The following is a 19,377-nucleotide window of genomic DNA, read 5'->3' as shown; positions in this document are numbered from 1 at the left end:
GACCCTGCGCGTCATTAGCAGAGCGTCGAGGGGAGGCTGCTAAGTCGGGCTGTTTTGGTGGAGGCAGCGGCGAAATATAGGAAGGGAGACCGATGGTCCTCTTCAGCTCCGACTGAGTGGCGTCCCTCGGGCACAGTTAGTGCCTCAGTTGTTTTTCATTCTTGTCAAAGCAACCCGACCACTGAGAAATAAGTGGTCGGGTTCCTTTAAGCTAACTCCTGGGTCAAAAAGCGCCTTCCAATTTTGTTAAGGACCTTGCGTTGCCTCTAGTTACTACTTAATAGTGATCTGTATTCTTTTTATTATTGATTACCAGAAATAAGGTATCTCAAAAGAATTAAGATTGATTCAAAGTCTGCAATTTGTGCATTCATTTTTCGAGCTATTTTTCTCCCAACTATAGTGGGGAGGGAGGTTGTTAGGTTGCTCCTGAGTTGTTTTTTTGTGCTCTCTCTTTTTCCCTTTCAAAATAAAAAAATTATTGGAGCATTTAAAATCCTTCAGTAAGTAGTATTGAATTTGGGTATGTATACTTTTGCTAACAGTATTATTTCCCAAATGAACTAGGAATGCAGGATTGCCTGACAAGCAAAGTAAATGGAGAAGCCAGATTAACTGAACAACCATGTTACTAACTTAATAACTGCAGTGATTCGCTTAATTGTGGCAAGAAAGGTCATAAAATGAGGCAAAACTCACTTAACAAATGTCTCAACAACAACATTTTGGGCTCAATTGTGGTCGTAAATTGAGGATTACCTGTATCCACTTGGAATTATCTACTGTGCGTCAGTAACCATATTTATTTGTTAGTGTCATCTAAAGCCAGGTTGGACATCTGGCATCTCCCTTCCCATGTGGGTTCTAATCTGCATTGGATGATCCTAAGCATTATTTGATAGCATGTGAAATTAAGAGTATTATTCAATAGTCTGCAGAGTCAATTGAGTCTCCTTTATTTGGTATTGGCATGATTGAGTTATATTTAGTTATATTGTAAAATTAATTAAACTAGAATTCTCAGTTCAAAGTCTATGTGAATAGGATTATTATTTCCTTGCATAAATTGAAAGGAATGTAGAAAGTAGGGAGAAAATTTGTTCCCCAAAGATAAATATTGGAAAAAGTGTAACCAAGTGGCACATAGCCTAACCATCTTCTTTCTGAGATGATAGTTGTTTTCATTGTTAAACACTATTATGTTCAGGACAAATAAGATTGTTGTGAAATTGCCCTGTATATTTAAATAAGTTTGAGACTTCCTTTTCATATGACTTTTTCTTTTTTGTTTCTAGAAAAAAATGAGTGGAGGATTAGCACCAAGCAAAAGCACAGTTTATGTATCTAATTTGCCCTTTTCATTGACAAACAATGACTTGTACAGAGTAAGTGTATCTTAAACATTAGAATTGAATTATCTGATTGTATGAATAATCATAGAACATTTATATTTACTTCTGTGTTTTGTGAAGAATTTACTTCCCTACAGTGAGGGAAAAAATATTTCATCTCCTGCTGATTTTGTACGTTTGCCCATTGACAAAAAAATGATCAGTCTATAATTTTAATAGTAGTTTTTTTAACAGTGAGAGACAGAATAACAACAACAAAAATCCAGAAAAACGCATTTCAAAAAAGTTATAAATTGATTTGCATTTTAATGAGTGAAAAAAGTATTTGATTCCCTAACAATCAGCAAGATTTCTGGCTCCCAGGTGTTTTTTATACAGGTAACCAGCAGAGATTAGGAAGTGCTCCTAATCTCAGCTTGTTACCTGTATAAAAGTCACCTGTCCACAGAAGAAATCAATCAGATTACAAATTGTCCACCATGGCCAAGAGCAAAGAGCTATCCAAGGATGTCAGGGACAAGATTGCAGACCTACACAAGGCTGGAATGGGCTACAAGACTATCACCAAGCAGCTTGATGAGAAGGTAACAACGGTGGGATTATTCGCAAATGGAAGAAACAGAAAATAAGTGTCAATCTCTCTCGGTCTGGGGTTCCATACAAGATCTTACCTCGAGTTTCAGTGATGATGAGAATGGGGAGGAATCGGCCAGAACTACACAGGAGTATCTTGTCAATGATCTCAAGGCTGCTGGCATCATAGTCACCAAGAAAACAATTGGTAACACACTACGCTGTGGAGGACTGAAATCCTGCAGTGCCCGCAAGGTCCCCCTGCTCAAGAAAGTATATGTACAGGCCCGTCTGAAGTTTGCCAATGAATATCTGAATCAGAGAACTGGCTGAAAGTGTTGTGGTCAGATGAGACCAAAATCAAGCTCTTTGGTATCAACTCACCGTATTTGGAGGAGGAGGAATGCCACCTATGACCCCAAGAACACCATCCCCACAATCAAACATGGAGGTGGAAACATTATGCTTTGGGGGTGTTTTTCTGCTAAGGGGACAGGACAACTTCACTACATCAAAGGGACGATGGACAGGTCCATGTACCGTCAAATCTTGGGTAAGAACCTCCTTCCCTCAGCCAGGGCATTGAAAATGGATCGTGGGCTTCCAGTTTGCGCGTGCGGCACTCGCGGACATGCTGGGAGAAGCTCTTCCATTGCCGTCCAGTCTAACTTCATTGTAAGACCCTGCAAAGGGTTAAAAGTCTCCCTGGAGGGGCGACCACTGTGAGGAGGCTATCTCTCTGTGATCGCGGAATGGCAGTAGCCCTCCGTTTGATCCGGAGTTACTCCTCTGGCCCGAAGAAGAGCCGTTCCCTGCCGAAAGCCAAAATTACTATCAAGCACAACGAAGCAATCTGGAGGATTTGGGTGAGACCTTACACTTCTTACTTCCATAATTACTTTCCTGTGGGACTTTCTTGAAAATCTTTTTCCCCCCCCTTCTTGAAAACTCGGTGACTGCTTACTTTGGGATTTACAACTTTAAAGCCTCAAAAGAAATTAAATGACTAAGCTAAATAATTAAGGAACTCTATCTATACCTCTGAAATTGTTGGGCCACTAAAAAGTTTTTATTGTCTATTTTTATAGGGACCTATTATCCCATTGACTGCTAAAAATGAATTAATTGGATGAAAGCCTTTTATTACTATGCAAAAGGTTTGTACATGCTATTGAAGACATCTTGTGGCAAAACCTGGTATATCAAGTAAACTTTTTTTTTTACTTTGAGACCTGGCTCTAACAGATTTGTCCTTGACACTATCTTTAAAGATAAAAATTGGGAACACCTGGCACTGAAAACAACCTTTTGGAATAGTGGAGGTGGACATTTATTGGCTTTTATTAAAATAGCCTCCACTAAAGGCCTACCTGTAAAATATTAAAGAAATGGAAGATTATATCCCACCACTTGATTATAAACTCATACTTGATACAATTCTGGCAATGACTGCAGAAATAAAAGCCAAATTTAAACACAAATTTGATAGCACAAACTCACCAAATGAGACTCTTACTTCAATTGATGAATTGACAATCCAAAAATGAACAGGATGAGGAATTTAACAACAAAACGGGACTTTAAAGTACCACAAGTACAATGTACTGATTTCAACTATAAAACCTACATTCTAACAAGCAACAGAATCTGAAGAAAGCAATACTAAGATGGAGGATGCCAAGGCCTTCAAATACAGTACACCAAGACTTCAATCTACCAAACAATAATTACAACACCAGATATGACCTCTTACATAAGCCAGATGGATTGGAAAGAAGAAGACCAGAGTGAACCAAGAACAACTGTACCATGCCAAACATGGAGATTGGATTTACTGGAACGAAAATTTAATGACTACAAAGGGGTCACTATGATAAATTGATAACTGGATGGTCTCCCTGGATTCAAATAACGTGCGTAGGAAGAAAGGGAGATACATTTGAGAAGCTAAAGGCAATCATATGGAAGCCTGCCTGGCACAAAAAGAAAGCTAAAATTAGACTTAAATGAACTTCTCTTTTTTCTGTTATAAGTGTTAGGACTTGCAATAATAAAGCTTAATTTTTTTCTCTCAATTGTTAAAAGATATAAACTGAGTCTATATTTAGGATCTAGATCTTTAAGGGAATGAAAATTAGCTACAAATAAACATACTTTCTTAACTATAGATGAATTGTAAGGACAAATAGCTATGTATGTATTTCAGATATGATAATTACTATATAATGAAAGATTAGCTATCAGAACATAACTGAATTATATTATAGAAATTGCAATGATGTAATAAAAGATATTATTTTAAAAAATGGATCAACTGCTAAGATGTTAAATAGAATATATTTGCTGTAATGATAGAGCTAAAAAAATTTCTTAATGGGCTAAGGGGAATCTTTAAAAGATACACATTGATTTTATACTTAACTTTCAGACCTTTAAAGGAAAGGAAAGTTAGCTATTAGAATTGACTTATATTACAGAATTTGGAAGGATACAACAAAAGGTATCTTCTCAATAATTAGTGAACTTTTAAGACCTTAAATAGAAAAAAATTGTATAACATAAGAATGTACTGAAATGAACAATATATGTATTCTAGACAGGATAATTACTATATAATGAAATGGGGCAATGTGGGCTACCTGAAAAGTAAGTTTTCTTTTATATATTATAGGCTAGTTCGGATTATCTTATTCCAATTAGGTAAAACGTAAAAACAGGACATGTGAAAATATACTGCTTAAAAAAATAAAGGGAACACGATAAGACATCCTACTATTAAATACAGTACATTGTGTTGTTTAAGTGTTCCCTTTGTTTTTTTGAGCAGTATATAATGAAAATTGTTCTAACTGATTCTGTTATAATTAGAAATATATTAATTTGATTAATCTGACTATGCTATCGTAACTAAGGGAATTGGAGAGGAGAGGGAATTTTTGTTGATGTAACTTGACCTATCTACAAATGATTTTGTTATTTACTATTGTTTACTTTTAATTACTCAGCCACTGTATTGCTTCATAAATATTTGGATGTAAAACTAAAAAATCAATAAAACGTGTAGTAAAAGAAAGAAAGAAAATGGATCGTGGATGGGTATTCCAGCATGGCAATGACCCAAAACACACAGCCAAGGAAACAAAGGAGTGGCTCAAGAAGAAGCACATTAAGGTCCTAGAGTGGCCTAGCCAGATTTTCTATAGAAAATCTGAAGGTTCAAACTGCCAAATGTCAGCAGCATGAAATCTTAATGACTTGGAGATGATCTGCAAAGAGGAATGGGACAAAATACCTCCTGAGATGTGTACAAACCTGATGGCCAACTACAAGAAACGTCTGACCTCTGTGATTGCCAACAAGGGTTTTGCCACCAAGTACTTATGTTTTGTAAAGGGGTCAGATACTTATTTCACTCATTAAAATGCAAATCAATTTATAACTTTTTTGAAATGTGTTTTTCTGGATTTTTTGTTGTTATTCTGTCACACTCTTAAAATAAACCTACCATTAAAATTATAGACTGATCATTTCTTTGTCAGTGGGCAAACGTACAAAATGAGCAGGAGATCAAATATTTTTTCCCTCACTGTGGGTAACTGCATTTTTTTCTCTGTCTTTTCAGATTTTTTCAAAATACGGGAAAGTAGTTAAGTAAGTATAAATATCAAATTGTATGTAGCTTATTCTTTAATGTGTGTAATAATACCAACATCCTCAATTTAATATTTTCACGTGTAGTTTTTGTAATAGGATACGAAGACAGGTGCTCATTTGTAATGTTACTGCCACACCTGGTGTGAACTTGCCATGAAAATATTCTATTCATAGGTTGTGCTTTTCTAGGGGGGGAAAAGTACTTATTTTACCATTTCTGTGTTATGTTATTTATATTACATTTAGTGTGTTGTAAAAACATAGTGCCATGCTATAGCAAAAAGACAGCAAAGGCATGTTCTTGAGAAACACACAACACACACACACACACACACAGATGCAGGTGAACAGACAGATACTAGCCAATGAACCAGATATCATGGTAGTAGACAAGACCAGAGGGCAACAGTGATGATAGATGTAATGGTGCCAAGTGACATAAATATCAGAGGAAAAAAAGAGTATGAGAAGTTGGAGAAATACCAGGGCCTTGAAAGAGGATTAGAAATGATGTGGAAAGTAAAGGTCAAAGTGGCCCCAGTGATAGTAGGAGCACTCAGACCTATGACTGCTATGCCGGGAGAGTGGTTCCCACAATTCCCAGGAACTATATCAGAGTCCTCTGTCCAGAAGAGCGCAGTGCTAGGAACAGCTATGCTACTCCAGAAGAGCGCAGTGCTAGGAACAGCTATGCTACTGCAAAGAACTCTGAAACTCCTAGTCCTCTGAGAGAGAATCTGAGATTGAGGAAGAAAATCATGCTTATTTATACTTTCTGGAATCTTATCATAAAAATGGTTTTTTAAAACACCTACTCGGTTCTTTAGGTTAACTGTTGTACAGCATCACCTAGAATAACCTAGCAAATACGCCAAAGTGTTGTAGGTAATTATCTACCTATAACGCTTCAATTTGTTTACTTTTGTTTACATTTACTTCCAAAATGCTGCTAGATACTGTACCTCTATTTTATAAAATCAAGGAATCATATACTTTGCATAGATGCTGGAAGAAAGACAGAATTGTAACTCATTTGCTCACTGGTGACAACTCACCCAGATCACTGTATCTCTATAAATATTTATACTTTCCCAGAAACCTATAAAGTACTTCATCACAGCTGATACACATAAATAGAATCTGGCCCAGAATGATTTAAAAAATAGATTGGATTGTGTTCCAAAGAGCAAGTGACTCTCATCCTTTCAGGTATCTTGTTACTTCTTTAGAATGTACAAGCTGAAAGATATATGTAACAACAGGAATCAGATCTATATATATTTGTTTCTGATCTTAAGTCAAAACAGAAAGAATATTCCACTGTTTAATACAATGATCCATAAACATTCTGAACTTTTGTCACTAGTTAACCAGTTTAAGAAATTCTTTATTGACCATCATTGCCACAGAATAAATCTTGAGATGAACTGTAAAATATATTTGGTCTTGGTCACTTTACATTTTAAGCTTTTCCTTGCATAGCAGGAATGCAAAATCTTTGGCACTTCATAAATGGTTAAAGTATCTCCTAGCAGCCCAGCTAGCATGGTCAGTGAAGAGGGATATTGAGAGTTGCACTTCACCAATATCTGTATGGTCAAAGTTTCTCTATAGCTTGGCTTTGGATATTTAGGAACAATTGTTCTTATAACTAAACTATTTTTTTGGTTCCTGAAATAAATAAGCTTAAAGAAGATTGTTGCCCAAATTTTCTATACTACTGAGGAAGCATTTGGTAGAGCCATCCTTTTAGAGGTTTGGGGGGGAAATGATCAGATACTATGTCCATAGTATAAATTGTATTCTTTTCACCCATATCAATTCTAAAATCCAAATCCAGATAATAGATTATTCTGTGTCTGGCTGTCTATAACTTTAAATAGGCCTACAACTGTCACAAGTAGCAATCACATCCTGAACTACATTGAATAATTGAATGCTGAAGCTTCTCGAATCCAAAGTACTTGGAGAGCCAAGTATCTTCAAGAACAGAGGTGTTATATCAGGCAATAAAGAGGCTGATTTTTATATCAACAGAATTTCAGTCCTATTACATTCCAATAATGCCAGATTTAAACAACTGGAATAAGAATCTGTCAAGCAGATTTAGTAATTTTTATGAGCACTACTATTATGGATTTTTATTTTAATCTTATTTGAGAGGAAAAACTGAGAGAACATGTTTTTATGAGAAAGGGTAATGGCACACACCACTCCAGGCATGTCAAACTGCTGGCACGCGGGCTGGATGCATCATACTGAAACTACACCCACCACATTGCCGGCAATGGGAAAAAGTCGCAATACGTCACATGATGTCACATGACATTGCAAGTTTGACATGCCTGCACTACTCTGACAATATATTTGTTGATCTTAGTCTCATGCAAGCATTTGTAATATGAAGTTTCACAAATAGCTCATGAATATAATTGATTTATTGTCAGGTCTCTGTTTTTAGAAACACTTTTCCTATATCATGATTCTCAATAAAGGCTATTCTTCGAGTTTAATGTAGTAACCTTTTCTCTACTATCCTTTATTGTAAATGATTTGAGTTTCATGAGTAGCTTTTATGGATGTTCTCATGCTGTGTTTACTTTGATAGCTGCCCTTTTGCTAGAATTTGAAATGAATGAGACTAATTTAGGCAACCTAAATAACAATAAGGCTTGCATCTCTGTGATTTAATAGTATGTGAACATATCAGTATTCTTTTCTAGAGTTACAATTATGAAAGACAAAGACACACGAAGAAGTAAAGGAGTTGCATTTATTTTGTTCTTGGATAAAGAGTCAGCGCAGAACTGTTCTCGGGCACTTAATAATAAACAAGTAAGTGACAAGGATATATATATATATATATATATATATATATATATATATATATATATATATGTGTGTGTATATATATATATATATATATATATATATATGTATATATATATATATATATATATATATATATATATATATATATATATATATATATATATATATATATATATATATATATATATATATATATATATATATATATATATATATATATATATATATATATATATATATGTATATCTTGAGATATTCTGAAAGCTAAAATTGTATTTGGTTTTTTTTTAGCTCTTTGGAAGAGTAATAAAAGCAAGTATTGCTATTGATAATGGAAGAGCTGCAGAATTCATCCGAAGAAGAAATTACTATGACAAGTCAAAATGCTATGAATGTGGAGTGAGTTGATGTCCCAACAACATAACTGTTTTTGTCATGTTCTTATGCTGACGCCATCCATTGGGTTATCGGTACAGTCAGTTCAGATAATTTTTTAAACTACATACAATGCTACATTTTCTAAGAGTAATTATAAATGAATACAAATACACTATTTACAAGGTAAATTTATGAAGAAATAAAAAGTAATATTCTTCTGCTAGCCTTGTTCAGTAGTATTTCCTTTCTCTTAAGGAAATAGGACATTTAAGTTATGCATGTCCTAAAAACATGCTAGGAGAGCGTGAACCTCCCAAAAAGAAAGACAAAAAGAAAAGAAAGAAAGCAATTGAACCAGAAGAAGAAATGTGAGTAAAATATGTACAGCACATACTCCTATTCTTATTTACTGATTAAAATGCCTACTCTGTACAATTCAATATATGTGGGTTTTTCTGTTTCCTTTGTGCTATTAGAGAAGAAGAAGAAAGTGAAGATGAGGGTGAAGATCCTGCACTTGATAGTCTCAGTCAAGCTATAGCTTTCCAGGTACTAAAATATTTAATGAATCATTCGCCTCAGAACTTGCAGTTAATGATTGCTCTAATTTCTTTTTTTTGTATAATAATTACTAAGATTCTCATAGGAGGTTTTACTCATTCAGCTGAATGTATCTCTTCATATACAGTATATTATGATTCGTAACATGGTTTCTAAGAGAATGGATGCACTATTATAAATATGGCCTTTCTCCTCTCAGGCTACCAATTGCTATACATTGTTATTTGCTTCTATCTAAAGCTGAATTAAGCATATTTAGTTTTCCCCTTTGGTTTTAAACAATGGCAATTAATTAAAAATAGCATGCTTTAATTAGAGGTTTTGGAACATGGTGGAAAATATGATCAAACTATAACTGCAGTATTAATTATTTATGAATTAAGATAGTAAATCAGTATCTCTAAACTGTTCATGATTTTCAGAGGTGGGAACATGACTGAAAGACAACCTACCTTCTATTTGAGAGGGGGAACTATTTTTGGTATAAGCTTTATTGATTCTGAATTATGGCAGAATATTTATTTCTTAATTTTGAGTTTGTTATTTAATAAGCAAATTGATTTAATTATCAAATAGAGTCATGGTTAAACAGACTAGATTAATTTATCAGGATATACAAACATGAACAGTATATATGAATACACATGAACATATCCTGTGCACACTGTCCGTGTGTTGTGTCATTAAGGAATGAGCACATGTGAACATATATCACAAGGATACATGAACATACATCAGAAGGAACTATATTTGTAGTTCATTGACTAGGGTACAGTTTTTTTTACTTGATTGTTTTCGTCTGGTATTAATCCCTCCTTAGGAGCACGGTGGCTTGCATGGTTAGGATGCTGGGTTGACAAGCAACAAGTTCATGTTCGACACCTGAGTGCCACCATGGAGCAAGGTGATCTCCTGTCCTTTGTCCAGTTCATGCTGGGGACATGAAAGGAACCCCCAGCTGGGTGTTACCTGGGCAACAATGTCAGCAGCTAATCCTTTCAACCTGGAAGCACCTTGGTGCCTCTGACACAAGTGCAGTGAGGATCCTTGCTTATCTGGCTGTTGGCTGCAGGAAAGGATGTGTTGTGGTCTGTTTCCTCAGCCTTTTTATTGTCTCTTTTGAATGGTGTGTAAATGTGGTTTATTGTATCTACTGATGGCTGATATGTCAAGAGGGCCAAACTTCCAGGAATTCCTTAGCTTTTGGGAATATTGCTTAGTCTGGTATGCTCAATTTGCCAGCTGAGTCTATCCGTGTGTTGTGAGACTAAAGAATTTTGATTGTGTCTTCTGACTGCTAGTTGGTGCTCATGGATACGTTCTCCTAATTTTTTGTCTTTCTTGTCTTTATTATTATTATTATTATTTATTCGGTTTATATACCGCCCTATTCCCAAAGGACTCAGGGTGGTTTACAAGGCAAAATTTAAAAACAATCCAATATAAAATTAAAATTAAATTAAATTAAGTCTAGCCGCAAAAATTAAATCACAATTTAAAAACATTAAACCCCTCAGTCCAGACGAGATAGCTCAAAGAGCCAGGTTTTTAGGTCCCGGCGAAATGAACGAAGGTCGGGGGCAGTCCGGAGTTCCGTTGGCAGTTGATTCCATAGGGCAGGCGCGCCCACAGAGAACGCCCTCCCCCTGTGGATCGCCCGTCGGCAATCCTTGACCGGCGGTACCCTGAGGAGGCCCTCCCTCTGGGAGCGCACAGGACGATGGGAAATTGACGCTGGCAGCAGGTGTTCCCTTAGATAATCCGGGCCCATGCCATTTAGGGCTTTATAGGTCATCACCAGCACCTTGAATCTCACCCGGAGGGCAACCGGAAGCCAATGCAGCTCGCGGAGAAGAGGTGTTACATGGGAGTATCGGGAGACTCCCATCACAACTCGCGCGGCTGCATTCTGCACCAGCTGAAGCCTCCGAGTGGTCCTCAGGGGCAGCCCCATGTAGAGAGCATTGCAGTAGTCTAGCCGGGAGGTCACGAGCGCATGGGTGACTGTGCGTAGCGCATCTCGGTCCAGATAGGGCCGTAACTGGTGCACCAGGCGAACCTGGGCAAAAGCCCCCCTGGCCATGGCTCCTATATGATCTTCCAAACTGAGCCGTGAATCCAGGAGGACACCCAAGTTGCGGGCCCTATCAACAGGGGGTAACACCTCACCCCCCATAGTTAACGATGGAAAAGATTGGTTAGTCTGAGATGCCGGTATGCACAGCCACTCAGTCTTGGCAGGATTGAGACGAGGCCTGTTTCTCCCCATCCAAACCCGGACCGCTTCCAGGCAACGGGACATCACGTCGAGGGCATCACTGGATTGGTTCGGGGTGGAAAGAAAAAGCTGGGTATCATCAGCATACTGATGATACCCCACCCCGAAACCACGAATGAGCTCACCCAGCGGCTTCATATAGATGTTGAACTTCATATAGATATAGCTTCATATAGATGTTTACTACACAGTGACTGTTACAGTCCTTACAGTGTATGTTTTATTTTTATTTTTTTTTAATTCCATTTATATCCCGCCCTTCTCCGAAGACTCAGGGCAGCTTACAAGCTTAGCAGTAGCCTTCATTCTATGTATATGCCTGCTTATTAGGGCTTTCACACACACCCCAAGCGGCATTATTACAAAGTCAGCTTAATTGCCCCCAACAATCTGGGTCCTCATTTTACCTACCTCGGAAGGATGGAAGGCTGAGTCAACCTTGAGCCTGGTGGGATGCGATGTTGTAGGTAAGTCCTGTTCTTGGGCTACTGTGATGTTTTGGAGGGCTTTAGTTGTTTTGTATGTTATGGAGATGCTGTATGTTTATAATAATCTGTGGTTGTTTCTGAGATATTTTGATGTGTGGCAGTGTTATCCTCTTCATAGCTAGTGCTATAGTAGATTGAGGGGTCAGGCTTTTTAATAAAGTTGAATGGGTATCCATTTTGTTGGAAGATGAATAGGCAGTCTTTTTCCTTTTTTTAATTTAATTTAATTTTAATTAAATTTTATTGGATTTATATACCGCCCTTTCCCGCAGGACTCAGGGCGGTTTACAGGGCATAAAAACATCATTACAAAAATTAAGAACAATTAAAAAGATTAAACTAAATACCTGAAAAAATATAAAACATATAAAACCCCAGTTAAAACCCCAATTAAAACTCAGCCTGGGCCGGAAAGCTCGAAGAGCCAGGTCTTCAGGTCTCGGCGAAATGATCGAAGGTCGGGGGCAGTCCTAAGCTCCACGGGCAGCTGGTTCCAAAGGGCAGGCGCACCCACTGAGAAGGCCCTCCCCCTGGGTGTTATCCGGCGGCATTCTTTTACCCGCGGCACCCTGAGAAGGCCCTCCCTGTGGGAGCGCACAGGACGAAGGGACCTTGATGCCGGCAGCAGGTGTTCCCTCAGATATCCTGGACCCAAGCCATTTATCGCTTTATAGGTCATCACCAGCACCTTGAATCTCACCCGGAGGGCAACCGGAAGCCAATGCAGCTCACGGAGCAGAGGTGTTACATGGGAGTAATGGGAAACCCCCATCACAACTCGCGCGGCTGCATTTTGCACCAGCTGAAGCCTCCGAGTGGTCCTCAAGGGCAGCCCCATGTAGAGAGCGTTGCAGTAGTCTAAACGGGAGGTCACGAGCGCATGACTGACTGTGCATAGCGCATCTCGGTCCAGGTAGGGTCGCAACTGGCGCACCAGGCGAACCTGGGCAAAAGCCCCCCTGGTCACGGCTCCTATATGGTCTCCAAAACTGAGCCGCGAATCCAGGAGGACACCCAAGTTGCGAGCCCTATCAACGGGGGGTAACACCTCACCCCCCATCGTTAATGATTGAATAGTCTGGTTAATCCGAGATGCCGGTACGCACAGCCACTCAGTCTTGGCAGGATTGAGACGAAGCCTGTTTCTCCCCATCCAAACCCGGACCGCCTCCAGGCAGCGGGACATCACAGTGAGGGCATCACTGGGTTGGTTCGGGGTGGAGAAAAAAAGTTGGGTATCATCAGCGTACTGATGATACCCCACCCCAAAACCACGAATGATCTCGCCCAGCAGCTTCATATAGATGTTGAACAGGAGGGGAGAGAGAACCGACCCCTGAGGGACTCCACAAACGAGAGGCCTCGAGGCGGATCTCTGCCCTCCCGTCAACACCGACTGCGAGCGGCCCAGGAGATAGGAGGAGAACCACCGTAAAACGGTGCCTCCCACTCCCAACCCCCTGAGACGCCGCAGTAGGATACCATGGTCGATGGTATCAAAAGCCGCTGAGAGATCTAATAGGACTAGGACAGAGGAATAACCCCTGTCCCGAGCCCGCCAGAGATCATTCACCAGCGTGACCAATGCCGTCTCTGTGCTGTGCCCGGGCCTGAAACCCGATTGGTACGGGTCCAGATAATCAGTTTCCTCCAGGAACAGGAGAAGCCACCACACTCTCAACACCCTTCGCCAGAAAACGAAGGTTGGAGACCGGACGATAGTTGTTTAAAACAGCCGGGTCCAGGGCAGGCTTCTTGAGGAGGGGTCTCACCACCGCCTCCTTCAAGGCAGAGGAGAAGATACCCTCCTTCAAGGAAGCAGTTATTACTGCCTGGAACCAGCCTCGTGTCTCCTCCCGGTCCGCAAAAACCAGCCAGGAGGGGCACGGGTCGAATAAACAGGTGGTGGAGCTCAGCCTCCCCATAATCCTGTCCACATCATCAGGGGAAACAGGATCAAACTCAGTCCAGATAACATGCTCAAGACCATCCGATTCCTCCACGTCAGACTCTGCCCAGTCTGAGTCCAAACCGGTCCGTATCTGAGCGATTTTGTCCGTCAGATGATGACTAAACTCGGCCCGACCCTGCAACAGATCCTCCCTCACCTCCTGGTTAAGAAGGGAGTGAGTCACCATAAACAGGGCAGCCGGGCGATTATCTGCAGACGCGATGAGGGCAGCGAAATAATTAGCCTTTGCTGTCCTCATCGCCGCAAGGTTTTGGGTTTTGGGTTGCTGGAGTGCATTTGGGATTATTTGAATAATGTTTTTACACAGTTCTTGTGAGGTTTGGTTGTTACTTTGATAATGGAGCAGTTTATTTGTTTATTTATTTATTTTATTTATTTGTTTGTTTTTATATACCACCCTTCTCCCGAGGGAGTCGGAGCGGTGTACAGAGCAAGGTAAGTATACAGTAAAACAATAGTAAAAACAAATGAAACCCCAAAATCTATCAGGCCAGGCCGGCTTGCTGGAACAGGTAGGTTTTTAAGTCACGCCGGAAGGTGCGAAGGTCGGGGGCCATCCGGATTTCGGCAGGCAAGCAGTTCCAGAGGGTTGGCGCACCTACTGAGAATGATCTCCCCCTGGGGGCCACCAGCCGGCATTCTCTGACCGGTGGCACCCTGAGGAGGCCTTCTATGTGGGAGCGCACAGGACGGAGGGGTGTTGACGCTGGCAGTAGGTGCTCCCGTAGGTAATCCGGACCCATGCCATGTAGGGCTTTGTATGTCATCACTAGCACCTTGAATTTCACTCGGAAGGCAACTGGAAGCCAGTGCAGCTCACGGAGGAGAGGTGTGATATGGGAGTATCGGGAAGCCCCCAAAAGTGTTCGTGCAGCTGCACTCTGCACCAGCTGAAGCTTCCGAGTGGCTCTCAAGGGCAGCCCCATGTAGAGAGCGTTGCAGTAGTCAAGGCGAGAGGTCACAAGGGCATGGGTGACTGTACGTAAGGCATCCAGGTCCAGGTAGGGTCGTAGTTGGCGCACCAGGCGAACCCGAGTGAAGGCCCCCCTGGTCACAGCTCCTATGTGATCTTCCAAGGATAGCTGTGAATCTAGGAGGACACCCAGGTTGCGGGCCCTATCAACAGGGGGTAATAACTCACCCCGGATGTTAAGGGATGGAATATTCTGAGTATTCTGGCATGCCGGTATGTACAGCCATTCAGTCTTGTCCGGGTTGAGTTGAAGCCTGTTCCTCCCCATCCATTCCCGAACTGCTTCCAGGCAACGGGACATCACGTCGAGGGCATCACTGATGCAGTTTGGAGTCGAGATGAAAAGCTGGGTGTCATCAGCATACTGATGGTATCCTACTCCAAAACCACGAATGATCTCACCTAGCGGTTTCATGTAGATGTTGAACAGGAGAGGCGAGAGGACCGACCCCTGAGGAACTCCACAAACGAGAGGCCTCGGAGTCGACCTCTGTCCCCCTGCCAACACCGACTGCGAGCGTCCCAGGAGAAAGGAGGAGAACCACCGAAGAACCGTGCCTCCCACTCCCAATCCCCTGAGGCACCGCAGCAAGATACCATGGTCGATGGTATCGAAAGCCGCCGAGAGGTCTAATAAGACTAGGACAGAGGAGTGGCCCCTGTCCCGGGCCCTCCAGAGATCATTCATCAGAGCGACCAATGCCGTCTCCGTGCTGTAGCCCGGCCTGAAACCCGATTGGCACGGGTCTAGATAATCCGCTTCATCCAGGACCTGAGGAAGCTGATGCGCCACCACACTCTCAACAACCTTCGCAAGGAAGCGAAGGTTGGAGACCGGACGAAAGTTATTCAATGTAGCTGGGTCCAAGGTTTGAGGAGAGGTCTCACCACCGCCTCCTTCAAGGAGGCGGGGAAGTGACCCTCATTCAGAGAAGCAGAGATGACCGCCTGGAACCAGCCTCGTGTCCCCTCCCGAGCTGCATAAGCCAGCCAGGAAGGGCACGGGTCCAATAAGCATGTGGAGGAGCTCAACCTCCTCATAATCCTGTCCACTTCCTTTGGAGTCACAGGATCAAACTCCTCCCAGATGACGTCGACAAGACTGCCCGTGTCCTGTTCCTCAGACTCTGGAGTCCAGGCCGGTTCGAATCCGAGCGATTTTATCCAACAGATATTGACCAAATTCCTCGGCTCGACCCTGTAAGGGCTCCTCCCTCACCTCTTGGTTCAGAAGGGAGCGGGTCACTCTAAACAGGGCAGCCGGGCGATTACCTGCGGACGCGATGAGGGCGGAGAAGTAATGCTGTTGCCGCCGTCGCCGCCATCGTCGCAGCTGTCTCCACTGATCAGCTGGTCCGCGGCGTCTCCTTTGATGAAGATCCGCTCGGAGATGCCGCCGCTGCCCAGGAAAAGGCCGAGGCGGCTGAGGCATAGAGGAGACGTCGGCATCCATTCAAAACGGCCGCAAAGGGCTCAGGGGGCGGGCCGGAGATGCCACACCGCCGCTGCCACCGCCACCGTCGAAGGCCCCTGGAAAAACGGTCGGTGGGAGGCTTGGAGAAGCTGTCGCCGCCGCCGTCGCCGCTGCTGTCTCCGCTGTCCGCGGCGTCTCCTTGATGTAGATCCGCTCGGAGACGCCGACGCCGCCCAAGAGTAGACCAAGGCGGCCGAGGCAGAGTGGAGACGTTGGCACCCATTCAAAACAGCCGTAAACGGCTCAGGGGGCGGGCCGGAGATGCCCTGGCGCCCCTCCGGCCGGTCCGGGGAGGCAGCGGGCGGCACATTGCCCAACTCAGTTTCCCAAACCTCTGACCCCACCACAGGGGTCCAGAGACATCCCTGGGGGGCTCCTGGGGGACGCCTTACCGCTGGGGCTCACGGAGCTCTCCCCAGCACGTCCGCCATCTTTGGAGCCGGCAAAAATATCTTGTATTTCTTTCTTTTCTTTTTTTTTATTCAAAAGTTTTACAATACATTTTTTAAAAGGACAAAACCCCTCCCCACCCCCTTCCCTCTCCCCAAACCTTTCCAACACCTCCCTCCCCTCCCCCTCCCCCCTTCCCGACTTCCCAGAGCTCAATACAGGGTATAAAAATACAAACAATCATAGTCTACCTTATGCAAACAACAATAAAATATTAAATCTATCGCACTTTAACTCCTGTAAAATAACTACAAGCAATCTAAATATCACATCAATACTTATTCAAATGCTAGATGAAACTTTTTAGTCCCATATTTATTCTGGATATAATCAATCCATCTTCTCCACTCCACAATATAACTCTGTTGCGGCTGGTCTTTCAAGTACGCTGAAATCTTTGCCATTTCCGCCAGATTGGAGACTTTTAAAGTCCATTCTTCTATAGTCAGCAGTTCTTCCTTCTTCCAATATTGCGCTACTAAAAGTCTCGCTGCCGTAATTAAGTCCAACATCAGCTTAGTGTCCACGACAGTAGTCTCAGTAATAATGCCCAGTAAAAACAGTTGCGGACAAAACTTTATCCTTTTCTTAAATATCTTTTGCATGTTCCACCAAATTTTAATCCAAAAAGCTTTAACCTTTTTACAGGTCCACCATATATGAAAATACGTTGCATCTTCACCGCCACACCTCCAACATTTGGGCTGGCAATTCGGATACATACTTGCTAATTTTTTAGGATCTAAGTGCCACCTATAAAACATTTTATAAAAGTTCTCTCTTAAGTTTTGAGCCTGCGTAAATTTTACATTTCTCACCCAAATCTTTTCCCAAGTATCCATTGTAATGACTTCTTGAAAATTCTGAGCCCACTTTATCATACAGTCTTTAACAAGTTCTGTCTGAATCAATTTCTATCAATGCAAGATATATCCTTTTAATATGTGCTTGACCTTGATCTCTAATTTGCTTTACCAAATTTTCATCAATCATTGAAAAACCAATTTTCTGGTCTTCCTTCCACCTGGCCTGTAATTGCCCATATTGAAACCAAGTTTGTACAATCTTTTCTTCTCTTAAGATATTATATGGCTTTAATTGCCATACATTCCTTTCCAAATTTAAAATTTCCTTATATGTAGTCACATCATATTTAAACCCAATATTTATATTTTCTATTGCGTGTTTCGGTATTGCCCATATAGGTATCTTATAATTTAACTTATGTCTACACTTTTTCCAAACTCGCAACAGAGCATACCTTAAAATATGTACCTTAAACACATTATCCACCTTCTTATCATACAATAAGTATGCATGCCATCCAAATAACAAATCATGGCCCTCAAGATTTAGTAATCTCCCTTGTGTTAAATTAAACCAATCACTTATCGCTGACAAAGCAGCAGCTTCATAATATAATTTAAAATTAGGCATTTTAAGACCACCTCTCTCACGCGTATCCTGCATAATCTTAAATTTGACTCGTGGCCTTTTCCCTACCCAAACAAATTTATTAATATCTTTTTGCCATTCCTCCAAGTTTGAATCCTTTTTAAGTATTGGTATCATTTGAAATAAAAATAAAAATTTTGGCAAAACGTTCATTTTCACAGCTGCAATTCTTCCCAATAAAGATAATTGTAATTTTTTCCAACTATCTAATTCTTTTTGAACTTTTCCCCATAACTTTTCATAATTATTTTTATATAACTTTACATTTGAGGGTGATAAATATATCCCCAAATATTTAACCCTTTTAACTATTTCAAATCCCGTTAGCTCTTCTAAAACAGCCTTTTGTGATACTGTCATATTCTTAGACAACATTTTAGTTTTTTGTATATTAGCCTTAAATCCAGAAACTTTCCCATATTGCATTATTATCTCCATCAATTCTACAACTGAATAGTCAGGCTGAGTCACTGTAACAACCAGATCGTCTGCAAACGCCCTCAATCTATAGTCCTGGTCTCTAATTTGAATTCCCTTAATTTTGTCCGAACCCCATATTTTAATCAATAATATCTCCAATGTTAAAACAAATAATAAGGGTGACAACGGGCACCCCTGCCTTGTACCCTTTTCAATATTACATACTTCAGTCAAACTATTATTAACTATTATGTGGGCTGTTTGCTTTTGATATAATGCCCTGATTGGTTGTAAAAATTTATCCCCAAATTTCATTTTATCTAATACTTTCAGCAAAAATTGCCAATTCAATTGATCAAAGGCTTTTTCAGCATCCAAAAAGATCAACGCTGCAGGGATCTGATTGTTTCTTTCCAAAAATTCCAACAAATCTACTATATGCCTCACATTGTTCTTCATTTGTCTACCACTTATAAACCCAGTTTGATCACCATGAATTACTTGTTGCAATACCCTC

At 41.1% G+C, this 19,377-nt stretch overlaps 1 protein-coding gene across 9 annotated transcripts in view; it reads left to right on the top strand.

Moving 5' to 3' along the window:
- The first annotated feature begins 31 nt into the window (after window positions 1–31).
- ZCRB1 (zinc finger CCHC-type and RNA binding motif containing 1) overlaps window positions 32–19,377 on the top strand; it is a 76,435-nt gene continuing 57,089 nt past the window's right edge. Inside the window, exons 1-9 of one of the 9 annotated variants that reach the window (XR_014026797.1) lie at window positions 280–503; window positions 1,296–1,385; window positions 5,548–5,576; window positions 8,303–8,414; window positions 8,703–8,810; window positions 9,045–9,157; window positions 9,266–9,338; window positions 10,171–10,254; window positions 11,904–13,038. Coding sequence is in view for 7 of the 9 variants with exons in the window: in XM_081330380.1 (XP_081186506.1) it covers window positions 1,302–1,385; window positions 5,548–5,576; window positions 8,303–8,414; window positions 8,703–8,810; window positions 9,045–9,157; window positions 9,266–9,338; window positions 10,171–10,194 (543 nt within the window). In the remaining 2 variants the exon portion in view is untranslated. Of the gene's footprint in view, window positions 504–790; window positions 1,386–5,547; window positions 5,577–8,273; window positions 8,415–8,702; window positions 8,811–9,044; window positions 9,158–9,265; window positions 9,339–10,170; window positions 10,440–11,897; window positions 13,039–19,377 lie in introns of those variants that run through there. The other 8 variants (XR_014026798.1, XM_081330380.1, XM_081330377.1 and 5 more) reach the window with 8 other exon arrangements.

Source organism: Vipera berus, assembly GCF_964194415.1.
Source record: "Vipera berus genome assembly, chromosome: 6".
In the NCBI taxonomy this organism is placed as follows: domain Eukaryota; kingdom Metazoa; phylum Chordata; class Lepidosauria; order Squamata; family Viperidae; genus Vipera; species Vipera berus.
The sequence above is the reverse complement of the archived record's forward strand: the minus strand, read 5'-3'. Positions and strand labels throughout refer to the sequence as shown.